The following is a 21,148-nucleotide window of genomic DNA, read 5'->3' as shown; positions in this document are numbered from 1 at the left end:
TTATTAGTCCCATTCCAAAACTGAAGGTGTTTAAGTTACTAATATATCTATACTGGACATACTATTTTAAATAGCATGCCTGGAAATAGGGTTAACTTAGGAAAAATATTCTGCACCTGAAAGTCTGTATATGCAAGAACTGTCTGCCCCCTCCTCTTTCTCTGTTCACATAGCTTTCAAAAGCTTTGAACAAACTTTAAATATATTTAAATGCTTCTAGAGACATCACTTTATTATTTTCTCAAAAAATCAGTGCATTCTCACAACAGTTATTTATGTTAGAAAGCCACTGCACTCTTTGACAACTGGGTAAAGCTTTTGTTGAACTGTTTTCCCTCACTTCTCCCCCCTACAAAAAGCTGCTAAGAATCTGGACGCAACAGGAAAATGAATAGGAACTACATGTGGATTTACTAATTACATATCCAGAGTTCCAGAGCCTAATACAAAAAGTATTCTTTTACTTAGATGTAGCATAAACCCAAACCCAATCCTTCCCACTCATCTTTACAGAAAGCAGGTTTAAAGCAGCTTCAATAACTGTCTTTTTAGTGGAAATCACATGAGAAACAGAATGCAGAACAGCATTTTCATTCAGCCAGGAGTTATTTAAACAGGGAAGAGAAGCATTTCCAGAAAGAGACTAAGGAAAAGATTTCTACCTGTAGTAAAAGCTGATGTTGGATGATTTGAGGAACACAGTCTCACAGGAAAAAGAAGTTAAATGCTTCAGATCGGATCAGACCAAGCAAGAGATTTTTATTTATAATGTCAACCTAAGAATGACTTAATCCACAGCTTTGTGGGCACTGTTTAGTGAAATCTGGAAAGCCAGCACAGCAGTCATGGTGCTTTTATTCTGAACTTTCAAGTGAAGCAAAAAAAAAAAAAAAAAAACCAAAAAAAAAAACCACCCCAAAAACCAACTTGAAAGTAAAAGTAGCAAAAGACTGAAGTTTTCAGAGCCAATTATCTAAAGTTATCAGTAGGACTCCTAGGAATTTAAGGTCATGTTAATGATTCATTTCATTTCAGAGCCCTAAGCTGGCTCTGGATACACAAAACTTGAAGTGCTTGTAGAGGAGAAAGTGGACAGGAAAAAAAATCAAGTGGCACAGGTCAAGAAAGCAAGAGATTCTTTACGTCAGCCTTTCTGAAGAAACTGAACACAAAAGTACAACAATTTTAGATAAACTCAGCAGCCTCCTAAGTGCTTTCAGTAGTCCCCAACACTGAAAGATTACTGCATGAGACGGGGAAATACTGAAGAAAAAATATAATTTAATGTTTTATAATTAATAATCAAAATGTAACATTTAATTACCTTCAAAGTTTATATTGCCTCCTTTTTTTCTACTCACACAGAAGAGAGGAAGGATTTGAATGCACAGAATGCACAACCTGCAAAGGTTCAATGTACCATGGAGTTTATTCCAACAGAGAGACATCACAGAAAGCATATGCTGTTAGCCAAATAAATATTTATAGCTCGCACTTTTACAAGTCTTAAAATTTCAGTACTCCTCTTGTCTCCGTGGCAATTCAGAGGGAGCTTCTGCAAATGGGGGATGGGGGTTTAAACTAGTCAGGCTCTCAAAAAAAGCCTATTTTCCAGACATCTCCTGGCCCTTCTCAGCAGTGGTTTCCACAGCAACTCATCAGCGGCTCAAAGACAGCCTGCAAATGCAGTGAGAGCCTACAGCTGTTTCAGCTGTTGCTTATTTTAATATGCATCAAGATGCTGAGGACATGTGTTTAGTGCCATCATGTTTCAAAAGAACATGTAAATAGTCCATTGGTGAAGAAGCCCCTTGCCACTGCTGTCCCACTCGCCTCGTATCACACAGTTCAGAGCCGAACAAATAGATTTCCCTTTGCGCTACTAGGGATAACAATCCAATAGAAATGCTTGCCTGTGCAAACACCTAGGGAAACTGCATGTTACTAAATCTGCAAAACAAAGCTCAGTACCCAGTTCAAACTGGCATGTTCCTCTGAATTCAACAGTACCAAGACTGATTTACACTGTAAAATCAGCTCTGAAACACAAGAGGGTTGGGAAACCAGAAGAAACAAACAACACCCTCACTACTCCCCAAATGAACACAACCATTCTGGCCCACAATTTGAGATAAAGATCTCTGAAGTTTCCTACAACCTTTAAGTGACTTTTGCTGGAATTGCCAAACAATTTGGAAAGAATAAACACTTTCATGAAGTCACCTCATTTATAAACCTATAAATACACCCATTATTTATCTTAAAAATCCTGAAAACAGATTTAGTTTACTTTCAAATGGTACTAACCAGTATTAGTTCCAATTCCAGTAAACACCATATGGAACAGGAGTCCTTACTCATTCAGAACCAGTGAAGTCAAACAAATTCCCTTACTGTTGGAGCATGTTTCCAGATGTTTAGGAAGAACACCTTGACACTATAATTTAAAACTGTTGCAAGTAAATATGTTGGTATAGTGAAGAGGTGTCTCATCCTATAGTTAGTCCTATTAATTTAAGCTGGAACCAATTTTCCTGTGCATCACAGAATCATATAATTATTTGGATTGAAAAAAACGTAAAGATCATCCAGTTTCAACCCATCTGCCATCCTCAGTCCCTTTCAAGTTCATAGCAGTTTTGCTCTAGTGGATCTTCTCAACACTTTTTTGATTAATCTCAATAATTCTACAAAACACTTCCACTGCTGACGATGAGTACATACAACACTGTATTAAGTTCTGGCTTCTAAAGGTATAGGAGTTGCTGACTAACCAGAATTGTGCACAGCAAACAGATCTCAGATGGCAGGCAGGATAGCTAATTTGGCCAACTACAGAAAAATGTCTCATTTGGAGCAAAGTATAGTGACCAAAACCAAGTCAGCATTGCCACCTTATATTCCACTACTTCCCCCCCCCCCCCCCCCCCCGAAGGAGATAGAACATCTGAAATTCTTTAATTTTTTTTTAAAAACCCATTCTTTCTGAAGCAAACATTGACCTAGAATATACTTCTGTATGCAATGTGTGTAACTCCTTGTGGTGAGTCTTTAAAAAGGGCTTCACATATGGTTTTTCTCATACAAATTTTGATGACTTTGGGACACACTACCATGGCTTCATTTTATTTAGCATGCCCATTAAAAAAAAAAAATTGTCCTTCCAACACTGGTAGGATGCTCTTTAAATATTCAGCAAGAGTCTTGTGCAATGCTTTGTGAATTTAGGATTTCTGAGGAGATGTTTCCAGTAACTGGGGGTGGGGATGGTAGTTTCACTTGTGTAAATGTCACTTGAACCCTGAATTTTAGGACTGCATCTTATTGAGAGATAGAACAGCACTGAACTTAGTTTTTAAGCTTTTTGTCTTCCAGACTAAAGACCAGGTTCTTCATGAGCAGGAAACATGATGACCACTTCTCATGGTTAAAACAATCCAAATGCAATGGCCAAATTAGCTCATCCCATTTTCATTCACACATGATTTTTTATATTACCAAGGTTGCTCAATAGTCCCTTCCTGGCAGAAGCAACTAACAGTGATGTTTGGTGACTAGTACGTTCAATCAACATTGTAGTTTACAGTATGAATATATATTTTTAACCTTAATTCTTCAATCTATCTTTAATAGATAATTTAGTTGTTTAATACCAGTTTTTATAGAAACATCTTCTGGCACATTTGAACAAGACTGAAGCCACTCTAATTCCATTAAGGCTAACACATGCCAAGAGAAGCTAGAACAAAGAGAAGATGTTTTTCACACTCAAAGGAGAAGGTTGATTAGAAGAAATCCTCCGGAAGGTAGAGCTGGGAACAATAGGTCACAGAATCAGAGGTGCTAAGTTTTCCTTAAAGGAGACGAAGAAAATTAAAAAACACAACTACAAAACACTACAGTCTTCATCACAGTAAAAGCTACACAAGCAAAGCAACATATGGATATTCAGATTAGAAAACATTAGAACACTGGAAAGTTACACAGGAAACAGGAACAAACAAATTCTATGCCTTCCTTATCTATTTTTAAATCAAGCATAAATTTTAACGTGGTGATCATCATAGCTTTCCACAGGAGAGACATTTTAGAAGGCACATCCTCGAGAGTATTTCCCTGATGAAACACTTTGCAGCTTTGCATCAGAAGAAGGCAAAGCTCAGTACATGAGCCAATATTCACAATTAAGTGGTTTGCTCCTTCATGTAATGGGATTAGGTGATCTTGTCTGCAGGTGCTTACACTAAGCTGTTTCACTGTCACAAAAATTGTCTTGGAGTGATTTATTATGATAGTGTATTCCATGATCCTCTGCTCTGTGCACAAAAATGGGTATTGTATCTTTAAGATCCTGTAGCCCAAGACCTGGTGTGTGGGGGACCAGGGGGATGAAGAGTTTTGCTTTTGTTCGAGCATTTTTAAAAACTCCCCACCCAGGTTTTTTGCAGTTCTCTGTGGCATGGGTTTTGCTGGGCTGGCTTGGTTTTTGGCCCAGGCAAAAAGCTTTTCCTTTCCTTGGCTTGGAGAAGCTGCAGTAGCAATCTTTGGGCTGCCTTAAGGCGAACTGAGCAGCTGCTTGTCAGAGACCAGGGACATTGTGCCAGCAGGAGCAGAGCTGCCCCGCTCCGACCCAAGCCGCAGTAAATCACGCCAAGCTGGGAAGAAAACACACTGAGAGGCTCCAGCCCAGCTGCTTTACCTGCCGTGATCTGCTGCACTTGCGGTGGGGAGAAGGTTGATGCCAGATGAGCCGCCGGATCTTCGTCTGCTGCTGGAACTGCTCTGTGAAAGCTCCTGCCTTCCCGAGAGGGAAGCCGACGCCGTCTTGTATTGCGTATTGAGAACAGGAAATCTCTGGCATTTTGGGTCTTTGTTCCAGTGTGTGTGTGGGGGGGTGAAGTCTAACCGTTTGATATCTAGCAGTTATTTACTTTTTTTCCTGCCTTGTGGGCATTCTGTTTGTTAATAAACTGTTGTGTATTTTTTTCATTTTCCTCTATTAGTATTCATTTCCTATTGCTGGAAAGGGATTGTTAGAACTCTTTAGAGGAGACAACTCATTCCAGAATGTCCTCCTTTAAATGGTCTCCAACTGAGACAAAAATGAAATTAAAAAAAGATGTCAGCAATCCTGCAATTCTGTAAAAATACAATAAAAATTTTTTTTAAGCCATGTTTTTTTTTTTTTTTTTAGAGTAAACCATATGTAATTAAGGATTCTGCCTCCTGGGTCACTACTATCTCCAGCACAACTTTAGTGCTTAAAAGTCTGGTGGTTAAAATGGCTGTCTACAATACCTTTACAGCACACATATCAAAACCCATATGTTACATTTCTAGAATACTTATTAGAGTCAATAGACCAACACATTTTATGAAGCCATGCCTGCCATATAAACATATATGCTGCTTTAAACTAGGGTTTTGTCATCTACTTTGCCTACTTCTGCCTGTATGCCCTTTAAAACCAACTGCTCATGACATATTGATGCTGTAGAAACTTGTGTGACACTATTAGTGCTTAAAGTTTCCTTTAGAAGTCACAGAATCATTAAGGTTGGAAAAGACCTCCAAGACCATCAAGTCCAACCTGTGACCAATCCCCACCTTGCCTCTCAGACCAGAGTACTGAGTGCCATGTCCAGTAATTCCTTCTACACCTCCAGGGATGGGGATTCCACCACCTCCCTGGGCATTCCATTCCAATACTTGACAATCCTTCTCAAGAAGAATTTCTTCCTGATGTCCAACCTGAACATTCCCTGACACATTTCCTGTTGTTCTGTCACTTGTTCCCTGGGAGAAGAGCCCGACCTCACCTGGCTACACCCTCCTGTCAGGGAGTTGTAGAGAGTGAGAAGTTGCCCCCTGAGGCTCCCTTTCTCCAGGCTGAAAATTCCCAGCTCCTTCAGTCACTCCTCATCACTTGTGCTCCAGACCCTTCCCCAGCTCAGTTCCCTTCTCTGGACATGCTTCAGCACCTCCATGTCGTTCTTGCAGTGAGGGGTCCAGAACTGGACACAGGATTCGAGGTATGACCTCACCAGTGCCCAGCACAGGGGGACAGCCCTGGCCCTGATTATATTAAGACTAAATAATACCACTTTGGCTGAAGAACAGTCCAACGACTATACTGGCGAACAGCTTACTCAGGCATATGCATATCAGCATAAACACTGTAATCACAAGGAACCCAAACACAAAATAAGGTCTTCAGAGTTCAGCTCTAAATTCACAGAACAATTTTATGTAAGAGGATCTAGGTAAATTTACATATTTATTCCTACTGTTGTTGCAGGGCTGAATTTGTTGTAATGAGCCTGGATGGTACAGAGCATCAGCAGAGCTATGAGTGGACAAGAAATCAAGAAAGGGAACAAGATGGTTTGTTGAATTATATATTGCTACCAACATTTCTCAAAGAGAAATTCATCACCAGCTCAGTCAAAGTTCAATAGTTTTGCTGAAAGAACCTTTGAAAAATAAGCCCATAAGTTTTTATTGTTTATGTTTATGAGTGCCAGGTGTTGTTTTAGGGCAGAAACGGAATAGGTTCCTTACAGGAAAAAATTAATTACTCTTATATGGGAAAGATTATCCACTTCAGAATTTACAGATGTGTAACGCAACTCTTCGTATGAAACTCTTCATAGCCAAGTCTACACATTCCTTCTACTTAAACAGTCTAATTTTATAGCAAAACCTTTTGTCCCATTTAGCCATAAAACTTCCTTGGATACTATCTGTCCACCCAGCACATGTATCCCATCCCACGGCAGAGGCAGCTTAAGAATGAACTGTCTACCCTTCAGTCACCACAACTGGCAATCTAAAATAATCAGATTGTTTTTTACATGCAAGGTTTCAGCAGGGCTCCATAAAGGTATGGGGGATTCAAACACAGCATACAGATGCAGGATTGCAGCTTTAAGAGTAACACAATGTAGTAGAAAATTTTTCCCCTTTCAAAACTGATTAGTCCCATTCCAAAACTGAGGGTGTTTAAGTTACTAACATATCTACACTGGTGTCTTGGTTTGAAAGACAGGTGTCTGCCAAGGAAGGCAGGAGTCTCCCTTGAAATGAAAAAAAAATGCAACCCCCTTCCCTCCGAATTATTACAATTTTGAAATTAAGGGGCTTTCAGGCAAAGATATGAGGAATAGAAATAACAGTTCTTTACTATTATATATGTATGTGTGGACAACAAGGCAAACAAATAATAATAACTATGGCAGTAACAGCAAACAGAACCACAAACCCGTGCCAGCCTCTCTCGGCTGTCGGGCCCTTTCCCCCTGGGTGCAGTTCCTCTCACAGCCAGCAGGGGCGCTGGCGGCTCCCGGTGAGCAGGGCAGGTGCGATGGCTCCCCCGTGGCTGCAGGGGGCGCTCCGGAGCAAGCTCAGGGAGCACGCGGCACTGGGATCCCGGGAAGAGATGGAAGAAAGGCTTCACAAACCCCTGGGCAGCTGATCCCGGTGTCCGGCAGGACCCTCGGGAACGGCAGGCTGGAACAGCAGGGATGAGCACAAATCCTGGGTGGCAGATGAGATGTATAGAACTCCGGAGCTGCAGTGGGAACCCCTGGAGGTCTGGGCAGGCAGCGCGTGCAGGGCTACAGAGTAGCGAAGGCTTGAAGCAACGGCGGGGGCAGGGCGGCCGCAGTCCGCCTCCCAGTGGGGCAGGGAAAGGCGGGCTTGGGAATCCCAGGGTCTCTCCAGTAGAAGGAAGGCAGCCGAAAAAGCAGAAGCCTGCAGTGCTGACGAATTCCTTCCAGCCTCTCTCTCCATCCAAACACCAGGAACTAACAGCCCACAAGCCCAGGTGAAAGAAAGTAGCCAGATGGACCCCTCCCCCTGTGGCCAGGTCTTTTGTTTTTCTTAAGCACCCAGTAATTTGTCCCCCTGGCAGCATGCATGGGGAAAATTCTTTAAGAGAAAAAGAAAACAGGAGAACTCCTAAAACCCCAACAACTGGACATACTATTTAGTGTGCCTTGAGATAGGGTTAGCTTAGGAAATATGTTCTGCACCTGAAAGTCTGTACATACAAGAAGAACTTGCTGTCCCCCTCCTCTTTCTCTGTTCACATAGCTTTCAAAAACTTTTAATAAACTTTAAATATGTGTAAATGCTTATAGAGGCATCATTTAATTCTTGTCTCACAAAAATCAGTCCTCCCAACAGCTACTTATGTCAGAAAGCCACTGTCTTTCAGCAACTGGACAAAGCCTCTGTAGCACTGTTTTCCTTCCTTTCTTACCCCTCAGCAAGGTGGCTAAGAATTTAAACACAACTGGAAAGCAAGTAGTAACTGCACATGGATTGTTCGTGTTTTGAGTTGTAAAGATACAACTGGAACATAAATTAAATAAAAACAGTGTTCAGTGGCAGGGAAAAGGCAGAGCTGAAAAAATTTTTAGTCAGTCTCTCTACAAATATTGCTGATTCCCTGCTGACAAAGCTTCCCCAGATGACTTTCTATCCCCCAAAACATTATTTATTGAAAGGGTCTGAAGACAAGTGCTATAAGTACATTAACTTCTGCAAATACCCCTGAGCCATCATTTCAACAACACTTCACTGAACTGATGCCTTTTCCTGCTCTTAAAATCAAGAGGCATACATGGTTAGAAGGGGAAAAGGGATTTTACCTTGGTATTTATTTTTAAGGATCCTTAGGTGTACACGTCCAGGTCATATGCATCAAGATGTACCCCACCGAGTCTTTCCCTGTGTCTCTGTGTCTCTCCTCTTGTGTGCCCCCCCCCAACATTGGGTATAACATTATAGGCTTTACTAATTAGCATATCTATCAAAGATTCCCCAATGAGAGGTTCAAATGAGCCCCCCCTCCCCAAGGAACCTTCCCCTGGATGTTTCTATCTTGGTTTAGAGAATATGTTCTGGAGAGGACCTTGGGGTCTGGGGCACACTGATCCCTAGCTACGAAGCTTCTAAAATGTTTAGTCTCTTAGCTTAACAAACAAGTCTAAGAATGTAGGCAAGAAGCACTAGGAATACAGAAGCTGTAAAAAGGTATAACGGGTATAAAAGAAAAGGCAAAAATCTTCATGGCATCAAACACATAGAGAATAATTCCATTTACTCTTTATGCCTAACACATTTCAGAAAAGCTCTGTATCATGTGATTCAAACAGCACTAGCTGATGTCCGGAATGTAGGTCTTATTTAGGAAAGGAGAAAAAAAAACGCAATCGACTTACAAGTGGAATTATGTGAAGGCTTCTTACACGGACTGGCAAGTAACAAAACCATAAACTACTTCAGCCCAAAGGCCACTTTTTGATATCTAAGCATACTTCCACTACAGATGCGTCTCCCTACTTTTCTCTACCTCTTCTCCCAGGCACCAGGTTGGATGTTACCAGAAAATCTGGAGTGTCTCAATGTCTTTGCTTTACTAGTCATTCCAATACTACAACAGCATCTGTTGCTGCCTGCTCTGAGCTTCCCCTCCCCTTCCCAAAGACACGTGCTCCTGCCCATGTGCTCCGAGCTCCTTTGTTCCAAGCGCGGGCAAAGCCAAATGTAACTCAGACTCTTTAGCAGTGTCTGATTGGCCGGTCACCCCGGGTCCGCCCCCAGTCCTCCCCTTTCCCCTTCTCCTAATAAAAGATGGTCGAGGGGAGGCTACGCCCTCTCTCTCAGCTCAGCAACTTTCCTGTGAACATCTCTGGTTGTCTGTCTCATTTGAAAGCTTCTAACTGTAGGGAATTGAGCGAGCAGGGAGCTATATTTCTCCCTCTTTGCTTCTGCTGATGGTATTTGCTCTGCAGCTGATTCAGGTACCAATTTTAGAGCTACTAAAGTGCTAGATCGCCCTTGCTACCTCTCAAGGCTGCTTGAGGCTTTCTAAGGCATTGAAATACAAGCGCTAGCCGGTATAAAGCTGAAAAGATACCTTCCACAAGCATCATCAAAATCTTACAAGCACTTGCTACTACCTGTCTGTCCCAATGCTTCCTCTTTTTTACATTTTCAGGTGCTGTATTGCTCTATTCCAATACTGAAATACTGATTTTCCTTATAGAAGCTTCTCAAATGATTATGACAGTCTCATGATTCAGTGACTCACATTACACCAGGGAGGACCATTATGCTGGTGAACAGAAGGCCACAGCAGCATTCATGGCAAGATACAAAGAATAATCAAACACTGACTAAAAATAAAACATTTACCTTTCACATGAAAATATTTACTGACATTTAGATGGAAAGCTGCTGAGGCTTCTTGCAGGATAAAGACCTTTTTTGCACAAACTCTTCCACCATCTAAACGTTGCTGTTAATGGACTTCTAATTGGGCTTTATGTGGACATTAGCGCATAAAGGAAAAAAAAAAAAGGAAAAGAAAAAGGGAGTTCTTCCCTACCTTTCAAGGGGAACCCTGTGATACACGTTTGCTCTTGGGGGGAAAAAAAAAGCACAGGAGGTGCGGACGGACACAACCCCCCCCCAATAAACCAATAACACAGCAAAAGAACTCAACCCAGCAACATTAATCACACATTTTTGTTTCTGAACAGTGGTAAGACGATATCAGAGATGTCTCCCTTTGATATTCTAATACTTTGGGTTTAGAGATAATCCTCTTCTATTTAAGCATTCCTACAAGTGTTGCAAAAAAGATGGAGTTGCTTATGTGCAGTATAAATTCCTGACTGGAAACTTCTAAGTTTCAAGCAATTAAACAATATGTATTTGTCTGGTAGAAGTTACTAAAGAATATACCTTTTTCCAAATCTTGTTTCACCCCCTCTGCCATGGGCAGAGACACCTTCCACTAGACCAGCTTGCTCCAAGCCCCATCCAACCTGGCCTTGGATACTTCCAGGGATGAGGCAGCCACAGCTTCTCTGGGCAACCCTTGCCAGGGCCTCACCACCCTCATAGGGAAGAACTGCAGGGATTCCTGGCCAGCAGTGCTCCTAGGTCCTGCCACACCAAAGCCATCACTTCTCATCTGCACCCAGACTTTTCTCTATTTAGGCAGGAAATCAGACTGCCCAAATACGTAAGTATTGTCTTTTGTTATTAAATAACTTGGTCAGCGTGCTTGAATCCCAGTCTTGGAAATGCTCAGCACCACTACTTTGGACAGTGTCAAAGCTGAATCAAAGTCTTGTCACACTTCCCAAAATCCCAGTCAATCTGGCTCATGGGTACATGAAGCAAGAGACACAAACAAGAAGCCAGGAGTTTAAGAGAGAATTTCTCTCCTTTGTGGGTGACCTCCTCAAAGACTGGAGAAGGGGCAGAAAAATCACTTTAAGTGGCCCAATAGTCTAAAATGCAAATGTCTTGGGGTGACTTTATGATTTATATCCCATGTCGCTGTCCTATGCCCAGAAATTAACTTTGTGCCTTTCTATGCCTCTAAACTGAGCTGAGAGGGGGAAGGAAAAAAACTGAGCAAAACTTTTTCAAAGCAGTTTGCAGCTTGTTCAAGGTCACACAGAGATAGCATTTTTTTTCCAGCTGCGGCAGGGGAGGGAGGAGGCACTCGGCTTGCGGCTTTCCAGTCAGCTTTTGGCCAGTGGTTCAGCTTCTTTTTCTCCGGAGAGAGACTGAGAGTTGAATTTTTTTTTCCCCTTCCCTGGAATTTTGGATTTTCCCCCTTTTCTGCTGGACTGCTTCAATATTAGAACACATCAGGAGGACTTTCCACCGAGCGCAGAGGGCCTGGCCCTGGGCCAAGCCCCAGCTCCAAGGATACCAAAGGGAGGACTCTAACACTTTCCCAGGTTTTTTTCTCCACAGCGAGAGATTTTATTATTTAGCATTGTTTTCCTTTTCCCGTGTGCTTGTTAAATAAATAGTTTAATCTCCTTCACTTTCCTTCGAGGAAAATTTATTTTTCCTGAACCTGGTGGGGGAGGGGTGGTTGTGTCTTCCCTCAGAAGATATATTTCTAAATTTGGCCAAACTGGCACAGCAAAGAATCAATATTTACTTTTAAGGCCATTTTATCGTAACAGTAAGGGTACTAGAGCACAAAAGTGACCCAGAGCATGCACCTAAACACACCAACGCATTCTACAGGTATTGTTTTAGAGATGTTTTTTGTCTTGGTTTGAAAGACAGGTGCCTGCCAAAGAAGGCAGGAACTTCCCTTGGAATGGAAAATACGACCCCCTTCCCTCCTAATTATTATAACTTTGAAATTACAGAGGTTTCAGGCAAAGATATGGGAAAAGGCATAACTGTTCTTTACTGGAATATATATATATATAAAATACAAGGCAAACAAGCAACAACAGCAGCAACAAACAGAAAAAACCCTCCAGAGACCCAACCACAGCCTCTCTCGGCTGTGGGGTCCTTTCCCCTTCAGTGCAGTTCCACTCACAGCCGGCAGGGGCGCTATTGGCTCCCGGCCAGGCAGGGCGGGTGCGATGGTTCCCTCGTGCCTGCAGGGGGCGCTGTGGCGTAGGCTCAGCTGCCTCTCCACGTGGTTAATGGCGCCTCAGCTGGTGGGACAGAGAGAAAAGAAGCTCCCTTTGCAAACTCACACGGGGCAGCGGGTCCCGGTGCCCCTCTGGATGGCAAAAAGGACTGTATCAGGAACCTCAGAGCAGCAGGCTGGAACAGCAGAGGGGAGCACACCTGGGGTGACAAAGTGTAGCAAAAACTCCAGAGCTGCGGGGTGTCTGGGCTGTCAGGTTAAAGTGTAGCAAAAAGCCTGAAGCAGCGGCAGAAGACAGTGGAGCTGGGCAGTGGCAGCTGGGAGACACTCCCTCCAATTGGGGTCGGAGTCCCGGGTTTTCCCTTGAGGCACCCAAGCAGGTGGTCTTGGTGCTCGAGGCACGAGCTCTGGCATGCCCCAGGTCAGAGAGAGTCCAGCTGCGTTACTTCTGCGCGTCGCTGAAGCGACTTCGGCATCAGGAAAAGGGCTGCTGGCTGAGCTAGCTAGCTGGCTTCATTGCAGAGGGAACATGGCAGGAGCCGATGGTACTGGCTCACGTTAGCTCGGAGACAAAGGAAGAGAGAGGCTGTTCTGGTCTGGCTTCTAACAGGCTTATTGTCAGAAGTTTTGCAACCCAAACAAGCTCGGAAGGGATGGAATGAGACGGGAAGGCCCCCCCCCTGAGGCTTGTCCTCAGTTTTATAGGGAATTTGAAAACCGCGGTGAAAGGTGAAAACAACCAATGAGCTACAAGCCAGGGGGAGGACACAATGTAACAAGAACCACTGGGGGGCGGGGGGGGAACCAAGAGGCGGGAGTTATAACAAAGAACCAACGAACAACCGAGTAACCGAGAATTTTCCCAAACCAGGGGAGGCGGCTTGTACCCGGGCACTGCCCGGGGGAGTGCAGCTTAGGCTTCTGAGCCTCCCCTCGACCCACCCTCTAAGTCTGCCCCTTCGGGAAACTCGATCCAGGGGATGGGCTGGGATTGATTGGCATCACACTGCCCCAGCCCCGCAGTGGGCTGGGTCACACCAATAGTAAGGGTCCTTTCCAGTGAGATCGGGTGTTGAAAAGGTCTCAGTACAATAGCTGCTCTTACAAACAAAGGCTCACCTATGGTAGGAGAAGCAGTGAAGGGCTGGACTCCACGGAGGCAGTGAATTCTCCCTGCAGCAGCCTGACCATTCTCCTTTGGTCCCGAGAATGAGAGACAGCAAGGAGCTGAGCCCAGTCCCCGTGACTGTCCCCAGCCAAAATCTCGCAGTATCTCTGCACTTCCCAAGAGAAAGGCCTCCAGCTAAGAGGGTAGCCAACTGCACCCTTCCGCCTCCTCCTCCTCCTAGCCACATCTTTTGTCTCATAAGTATCGTCGTTCTCATCTCTTAGGCAACAAATGGAAGAAAATTCCCTGAGAGAAAGAAAAAAAAAAAAGGAGAAATCCTAATGTCCAACATTTTTTTTACTCATTTTTGCCACTACAGCAGCTAGAAGGCTTCAGTTATGAGCCAGGGCCTCCAGAGATAAATACTGTCTATATATTCTAGTGGCAAACTGCTGTCTGACTAGATAATAGGCATTCAAATGCTAGTTTTCTGCATGTATTTTCCTCATATTTTTACGTCAAGGACAAACAGCTGTCCAACTCTAACATACATAAGTCCTTAGCATAACCACCCCCAAGATTGTCTCCCAATTCATACTGGGCACTTTCTGCAGGCTGAGATACAATCTTTTTGGTTTCTATATTATATTACTTTGAGCAAATGTAATTTCTCAGGAATTTTCCATTAATACCTCCAAGTAATATGTTAGAAGTTTGTGAACAACAAATATAGCCTGTTTTGTTAAAATTATCTGGTATCAAAACAACCCTATAATTTTTCCATCCAGACAATAATATATTTTGTTTCCCTTTGAATCTGATCCAGTGCTTTGGATGGGGTCAAATCATGTAGAATCCTTAAGATGTTAATCCACCTAAGAGCTATGAAATATATCTATTGAAACTTCATACTCGTAGGGTCTGTTCTTTCCAGCTCAAATCTGACCATTTCATACCTCTTTAAACAATCAGAATCAAATTTTAGCTATTTCAATTCAAGTTTGATCTTCCCATCTCTTACTGAAAACTGCTAAGTTTTGAACTTTTGAAAAGCTATCATTCAAAAAGGTTTATTACCAGATTTTTTTTCATGTTTTCCCCTGCAAATAATCTTTGGGAGAAAATGGATGCCTGATTTAATTTCTATTAACCAGAAAGGCTTACAGACTTACTAGTGGTTCAACAACTACAACTGTTACATGACTTGCTCTAGTTCAGAAATTGCTATTTTCCCCTTCTTCTTTCTCCAAAAGCTCCTTCACCTCCTACTGTGTTAGAAACCAACAAGCAAACAGGACTAGATGTTCTGCTGCCAAGCTTACTTTCTGCCTAGTTTAAGCAATTTTATGTAAGCACTTGAGTGCTTGATGATTCATTGTGAGCACAGAGGTGACATAACTCATTGAAGTCCTCCAGGAAAAAAAGTGATTTTGGAAATACAGGTGAGCGCAAGCACCGGCAATCATCCAAATGCTTCTCCAGCCTCATCTGCTGTCTCATTCTTTGAAATACATATTCAATTCGCTAAAAAACACCAGCCTTTACATGAAGGAAACAAATAATTTGTCTTGATTACAGGGCACCATAATATTTGCTTTAAGCTTCCTGAAGTGGAATTACAACACAATCACAGTGCTTTGAGGAAGACGTGACAGGCTTTTCTGCGGAAATGTTTTGCTAAAACTGATGGTTCTTTCAAAAGTACTGGGGATGGGAGAAGACATGCCAGAAAGAAAAACTTTAACAAAGTTAGCTTTACAAAATTGGGGTGGGAGTGGTGGGAGAGGGGGTGAGCTAACCAGAATAGAAGGAATTACTTGAAACAAAATAAACAGCTTCCACGTAACATTTCCCTCAGTTTCCATTAAAGTGCTCACTCCATGGTACTGAACTAGAACTGAACTAGCCAGTAAGAACTTGTAAACCATCTCTTTTCCCACATATATGCAATACTGCCACAAAGTTATCATGGTGGAGAAAAAAACCCCAGCAAACCAAGAAAAAACAGCAAGACAGCTCATCCACAAGGACACTATTTTATGCAAATTTTGTTTTGTTTGATATCATTATATAACTTCAAGTGAACTTCAAGGGTGTTTAGCCATTCCATATGGCCCTGGCAAACAGTCTGCAAGGGCAAATACAAATGTCTACCTTGTGCTTCAATTGCTTTAATATACAAGATATTTATATCGCAATGTGGACATTTTGGGTACCCTTCCTTTACATAAGCATTTGCACTGGAGTCATCTCTAGTGTTTCTAAGGAAGAGTATGACACTAAGCCTTAATTTAAGAAAAGTGTTCTTAAAAGGGATCACCATGTGCAGGGAGCCAGTGTCTTCAGAAGTGCTCCAACACCAAGACTACATTTTGAGTGTTGATTGATTCTAAGTAGATCATACCCGATGTAAACTTTTACATCCCAATTGCAGAACTGAATTACTAGCTGTTCATGGCTCTCTAAAAGCACTACCAGCACAAATCTACTCCCCCTTGAACAAACGAAGCTTGCTTACTGCTACTGCAGAAGGTTCACATGCATGTCACTGTCTATCTTCAGTGAAGAAATATTACTACTACTCATGCGAATTTATGAGGAAACTGAATTTTCTTAATATCAGATGTGCAAGAAGATTCTCCCATACTTCACAAGAGGACTTCTCCCTAGTGACCACCAGCACTTGAGAAGAAACAAAAGCACCTGGGGCACCCTTGGAGGAGGGGTAAGTACCTGCTGTAGTATTTTTAGTTCACTTTAAAAACAGGTCTGCACATACCCCAAATAACATTTGGAGTTAGTCAGTGAACACAGACAAGTTTGGTAGCTCTAGGTCATGAAAAATGAAACCAGGTGTTTTGTTAAATCAATCAACTGAAAAGAAAAGATGGTGTCAAAATTCAATTACCTCTGTGTTCTCACCAAATCATTTGCACTGGCATCAGCCAGTTTCTGAAGCAGAACCTGGCAGCTACCAAAACAGGATGCAGCAGGAATTATAGGTATAATACAGGAAATAATCACGAAAATATCTTTGTGTAATTCAGTTAAATAGCTAATGGGAGGGAAGACTTCATCCAGGTTCAATTAGATCTGCTAATGACAGTGGTAGTTTTAACTCTGATTATTAATGCCAGATGCCCTGTGATATTAACAATTACCAGAAATACGTATCCTACAACATGAACAAAGAAATGTTGCAACATTAAAGCTGAGAAAACAGGACCTCGGAGGCTAAGCAATAACAAAGGCAAGTCCTCCTCTTGCCTACATCCACCTTAAAAAGAGACAAGGAATTGCAACTGTCTTGATGTGACATTTCCAGGCATGTTTCTTGCCTCCTGTGTGCAGTGAGGGAAGACAGCCACCCTCATTTTCTCTTCTGCACATCCAGTAATAGGCTGTGGAGCCAGCAGCCTAGAAGAATGATACCATGGGGCCAGCCAAGGAAGAGCTCTCTCTGCCTCCTCTCTGCTGGGGATAGACAGGAGGGAGACAGAACAGTAACACTTCTGGCGGAGCCTTCTCAGGAATACAGAGGCCCTTCCAAGCAGCATGCCCAGGTTTAAGGAAAACTGCATGACTTGCTGAAATGCAGCAAAACCATGATTTCTGAGAGACATGCCAGTAACTCACAGCCAGTTTCTTCTGGGCCCTGAGGATCTAAACAAGAAAGTAAAATTGCAAAGGTTATAAAATAAGCTGGACAGAACCTTGTATCCCTTTTAAAGACAGAAATAGTCTTCCCACCATGTCAATTTGTATCAGTTTTAGAAGCATCTGGGTATCTTGTGCAGCATCACCATAGTCATAAATGAAAAATGTTAGGCTGAAGACTAGAAACAAACATTGCTTTTTTGTACTTAGTTTTCATTTGTTTGTTTATATATTAGCAGCTTATTCTCCTCTTACAACTTATGTTGGAGTGTCTAAGAGTCTGTGCATGTTTCTAAACCTCGAGCAGCCTTTAGCAAAGAAATACTGCTTCTCACCTAAACCAGCAAGAGAATGAACATTCAATTGATGCCTCTTCCCCTACTCCCGCTCCAAAACCAGGCAGTCTGCTTTATAGCATTATGTTGAACAGATATTACTAGAGAAGGATGCAGTCTTACAATTTAAGAAATCCCATCTCACCTAAATATGGCATAATTTAGAAATCAGTTCCTACCAAGCTAATCAACAAACAAACAAAGAGTGTTCAACAAAAGACTGAGGGTTGACAATAGTCTCAAATTTGAGTACATCAGTTGTGTATCACATAGAGTCAAGAAAGTATAGTTTAAACACTTCCACTGTCAATTCTCAAAGCAATGCAAGTCATGCTTTATGATTTCTTGTTGGGGGGGGGGAGGGGGAAGAAACAAAAGGCTTCTTTGGTCTAGAATCTCTGTACCTGAGTGAAAGATTTCTGAGGAATAAGGAGTGGGGTTTTCTTAAGCCAAAATAAACAAATAAACAAAATATCACCTTATTTATTGCTCAAACTACCCCAGTGAGCTCCAAATATTTATGTAAGACTACTATTTATTGCTTCTGCATTGTCCTCACACAGACACATTGTACTGCATTTGTTTCTAGCATCACCAGCTGAAGTCTAATTTCAATGTGCACTAATGTTCAGAAAAATCACACCTAGATGCTTCACAGAAAGGCCAGTTGGTCAGTGCATACTATTTCCTCCCAAGAAGCCATGATGGTTTATAACAATAATTTCTGTACATATTCTGTCTTGTCAACAGAGCTCACAAGTCTTGTGCTGTGGCACCTTTTACAACTTTCAGATGTCAGTTTCAGAAGTTCATGCCAAGAGAGAACATCATTAAAGACCCCCAGTTCCCTTACTTTCCCCTAAATTAAAGATGGAAGGGAAGATTAGCTCACAGAAACTACAATTTCTGCAGGTCATGAATATTTCTTAGCAGGTTCTCAATGAAAAGCAATCCAAACCTCATCTACTTTGGCTATGCTGATGCCCTGTGATCAATTTATACAGCTTTTAATTTTTGCAGCTTAACTACCAAGAAAGTTCTCTACACCTGCTCCACAATATAACCACAGGTTGGAAAAGACCTCCAAGACCATTGAGTCCAACCTTTGACCAGTCACCACCTTCACAACTAGACCAGGTCACTGAGTGCCATGTCCAGTTGTTTCTTGAACACTTTCAGGGATGGTGACCCTACCACCTCCCTGAGAGCCCGTTCCAGTGCTTTACAACCAAGTTCCATGTTCTTCCTGATGTCCAACCTGAACCTCCCCAACTCAGCCTGAGGCTGTATCCTCTTGCCATGTTGCTGGTTGCCTGGGAGAAGAGGCCGACCCCTATGCTGCTTGTAAGGTATCAACCACTACTTTCTTTTCCTCAGTAATTTCTGCCCATTTCCCACCATCTCCAGAGAATATGGGTCCCACATAAGAGGTTGCTCAGCCCATATGCCTGACTTGGACACCAGAATTACCCAGCCTTACTGTTAATGTGAACACACTCCAGCCACAGGAGCAGCAGCAGACTCCTGGTTGCCTGGATTTCTGCCTGGTTTTCCTCTGGCTCCCACAAACAATAAGCATTTGCACACCCACTCACCTACAGTCACTTTCTTAATGAAAAGACTTCTTATCAGCCCCTTGCTTGTAAACTTGCTTTCCACCTGGTATTTCTTTGGAATTGGGGCAGGAAGGGGAAAAAAACCCCACCCACCAAGAAGAAACCTCCAAGTCTGATAACAATGTAGGCACCAGACTTTGATGCACTGTATTGCACTCTCTATCATTTCCTTAGCAGTCAAAGCCAGCACTGGCAACAGACAACTAACCAGAAGGCTGAGCAGCCTGAACACACTGAAACGTGTCACCAAAAAATACCACAGCAGCTTCACCTGCTCAGATATATCATGCAATTAAGAAGAAATGAAGTAAAAAAAAAGAAAAAGAAAATCATATTTATTATTATTATTTACTATGTGAAGGAGGATTTCTGCACTAGCTGTTCAGCTAACAGCCCAACAATTCTATAAGGTCTTGTAGGAGCAGAAAGAGAGGAAAAGACCTATCAGACATGCATCACTTCAAGTCTCTCCACTACAGGACTCTGCAAAAAAAAGTTTACACACACACAACTTTCTGTTAGGTAATGTTCTGTTAGGAGGAATGAAAGGTAAACCTCAAAATATACCCAGCATCAGTACCATGGATGTTCCACATCTACAACAGACTGAGAATCCATCCTGGACTGGTCCCAGGTGGGCATTTCATTGCACGACTCTGCTACATAAGTCTTTTCAAAACACTATTTCCATGTACAGCCCTTTCCTCAAAAAACCAATAAGACATAAGAAGCATACAACAGAAGCACTGTAAGATGTGATCTGAAAGTGACAGCCGTATCACGACTGGCACTACTAACACTGTTAATTCACTGGTTTTGTGCAGGTATGTGTCCGGACGATCTGTTTTTTCCTATTATTTATGCGTGCTTTCTGGCTGGGGAATCTTTGTCCAACTTTTTCTAACCTTACCCTTTTGTTTTTAAGGAGTTAGGACCATAAAAATACTGGAAACTCAAGTCTGTTCTGGAAATGCAGCACCCAGTGCTGGCAGCAGAAAACGCGGTCCCGCCCTTTGCTCATTCACCTTGTAAAGGCCATCAGAAAAGCAAACTACGCAGCCCGCATCCTAAAGTTTGCACGGTGGCAGACGGCCGCTGACTGGCACTTAAACCAGGCTGGCCTTAAACAGGTTACATCTGCCCGAAAAGAAGAGTCACATGGAAAGAATCAGCGCACACCGCCCTGGCTGTGGCGGGGGACGCGCTCGTTCATGTTTCGCTCTTGGAGACGCGACTTGGCTCCTCTCTCTCCGGGATGAGGGAGGGAAAGCGACACCTCCAGGAGCCTTCCCCCTCAATATACACATAGCGACTTCGCGGGGGCCGTCCCCCCACAACCCAGCGCCGTAGCGGGGCGGGGAGCCCGGGGTGCTCCCCGAGGCGGCGGTTCGCGATAGCCCCGTGGGGCAGGGACGCGGCCACTTACAGCTCAGGACCCCCACGTAAGCGAAGAGCAGCAGGCGGAGGCTGCGGTTCGCCATCTTCCCTCGGCGGCGGCGGCGTGGGGCGGTGCCCGGTGGGCCGGGGGCTCAGCGCCCGCGGAGCTGTTGCGATAGCCTGGACGCAGCAGCCGCACCGCCCGTGCTCTGCCTCCTCCGAGCCCGGAGCCGCCCCAAACTTTTAACGTGTCCGAGGAGGCGTCTCCCCGCTCCGAACGCAGGAGCCAGGGCTGGAAGCGGGGATGTGCCCTGGCTGCTCGCCCGCCCGCCCGAGAGCGGGGAGCCGCGGCGGGCAGCGGTTCCGGGAGCATCCCTCTCCTCTACCGCCCTCGCAATGCCCCCGCGCATCCCAGGGGCCGTGTTGTGTTGTATCCAGCAGCTCTTCTCTCCGTTTTGTTCATTTATTTGTTTATTTTTAAGCTGGTATATCTTCATAAGCTCAAGGACATTTGTTGCAACAGAATTAACTTTTCGTTAGGAAAAGCTGAAACTTCTCGAAGAAAAGCGTTGTTCCTGTTGGTGCGTTTCCCTCAGGCAAATCCACCCAGGCTGGAAGTAAGGAT

The 21,148-nt window shown here is 43.3% G+C and overlaps 1 protein-coding gene across 6 annotated transcripts in view; it reads right to left on the bottom strand.

Annotated features, from left to right (window-relative positions):
• Positions 1–20,858, bottom strand: part of JAM2 (junctional adhesion molecule 2) — a 51,050-nt gene extending 30,192 nt beyond the window's left edge. Inside the window, exon 1 of one of the 6 annotated variants that reach the window (XM_048293597.1) lies at positions 20,573–20,858. In XM_048293597.1, coding sequence (XP_048149554.1) covers positions 20,573–20,627 — 55 coding nt within the window. In that variant the 5' untranslated portion in view covers positions 20,628–20,858. Of the gene's footprint in view, positions 1–662; positions 682–4,699; positions 4,807–20,572 lie in introns of those variants that run through there. The other 5 variants (XM_048293595.1, XM_048293599.1, XM_048293600.1 and 2 more) reach the window with 5 other exon arrangements.
• Positions 20,859–21,148: the final 290 nt, after the last annotated feature.

This window comes from Corvus hawaiiensis, chromosome 2, assembly GCF_020740725.1.
Source record: "Corvus hawaiiensis isolate bCorHaw1 chromosome 2, bCorHaw1.pri.cur, whole genome shotgun sequence".
Classification (NCBI taxonomy): domain Eukaryota; kingdom Metazoa; phylum Chordata; class Aves; order Passeriformes; family Corvidae; genus Corvus; species Corvus hawaiiensis.
The sequence above is the reverse complement of the archived record's forward strand: the minus strand, read 5'-3'. Positions and strand labels throughout refer to the sequence as shown.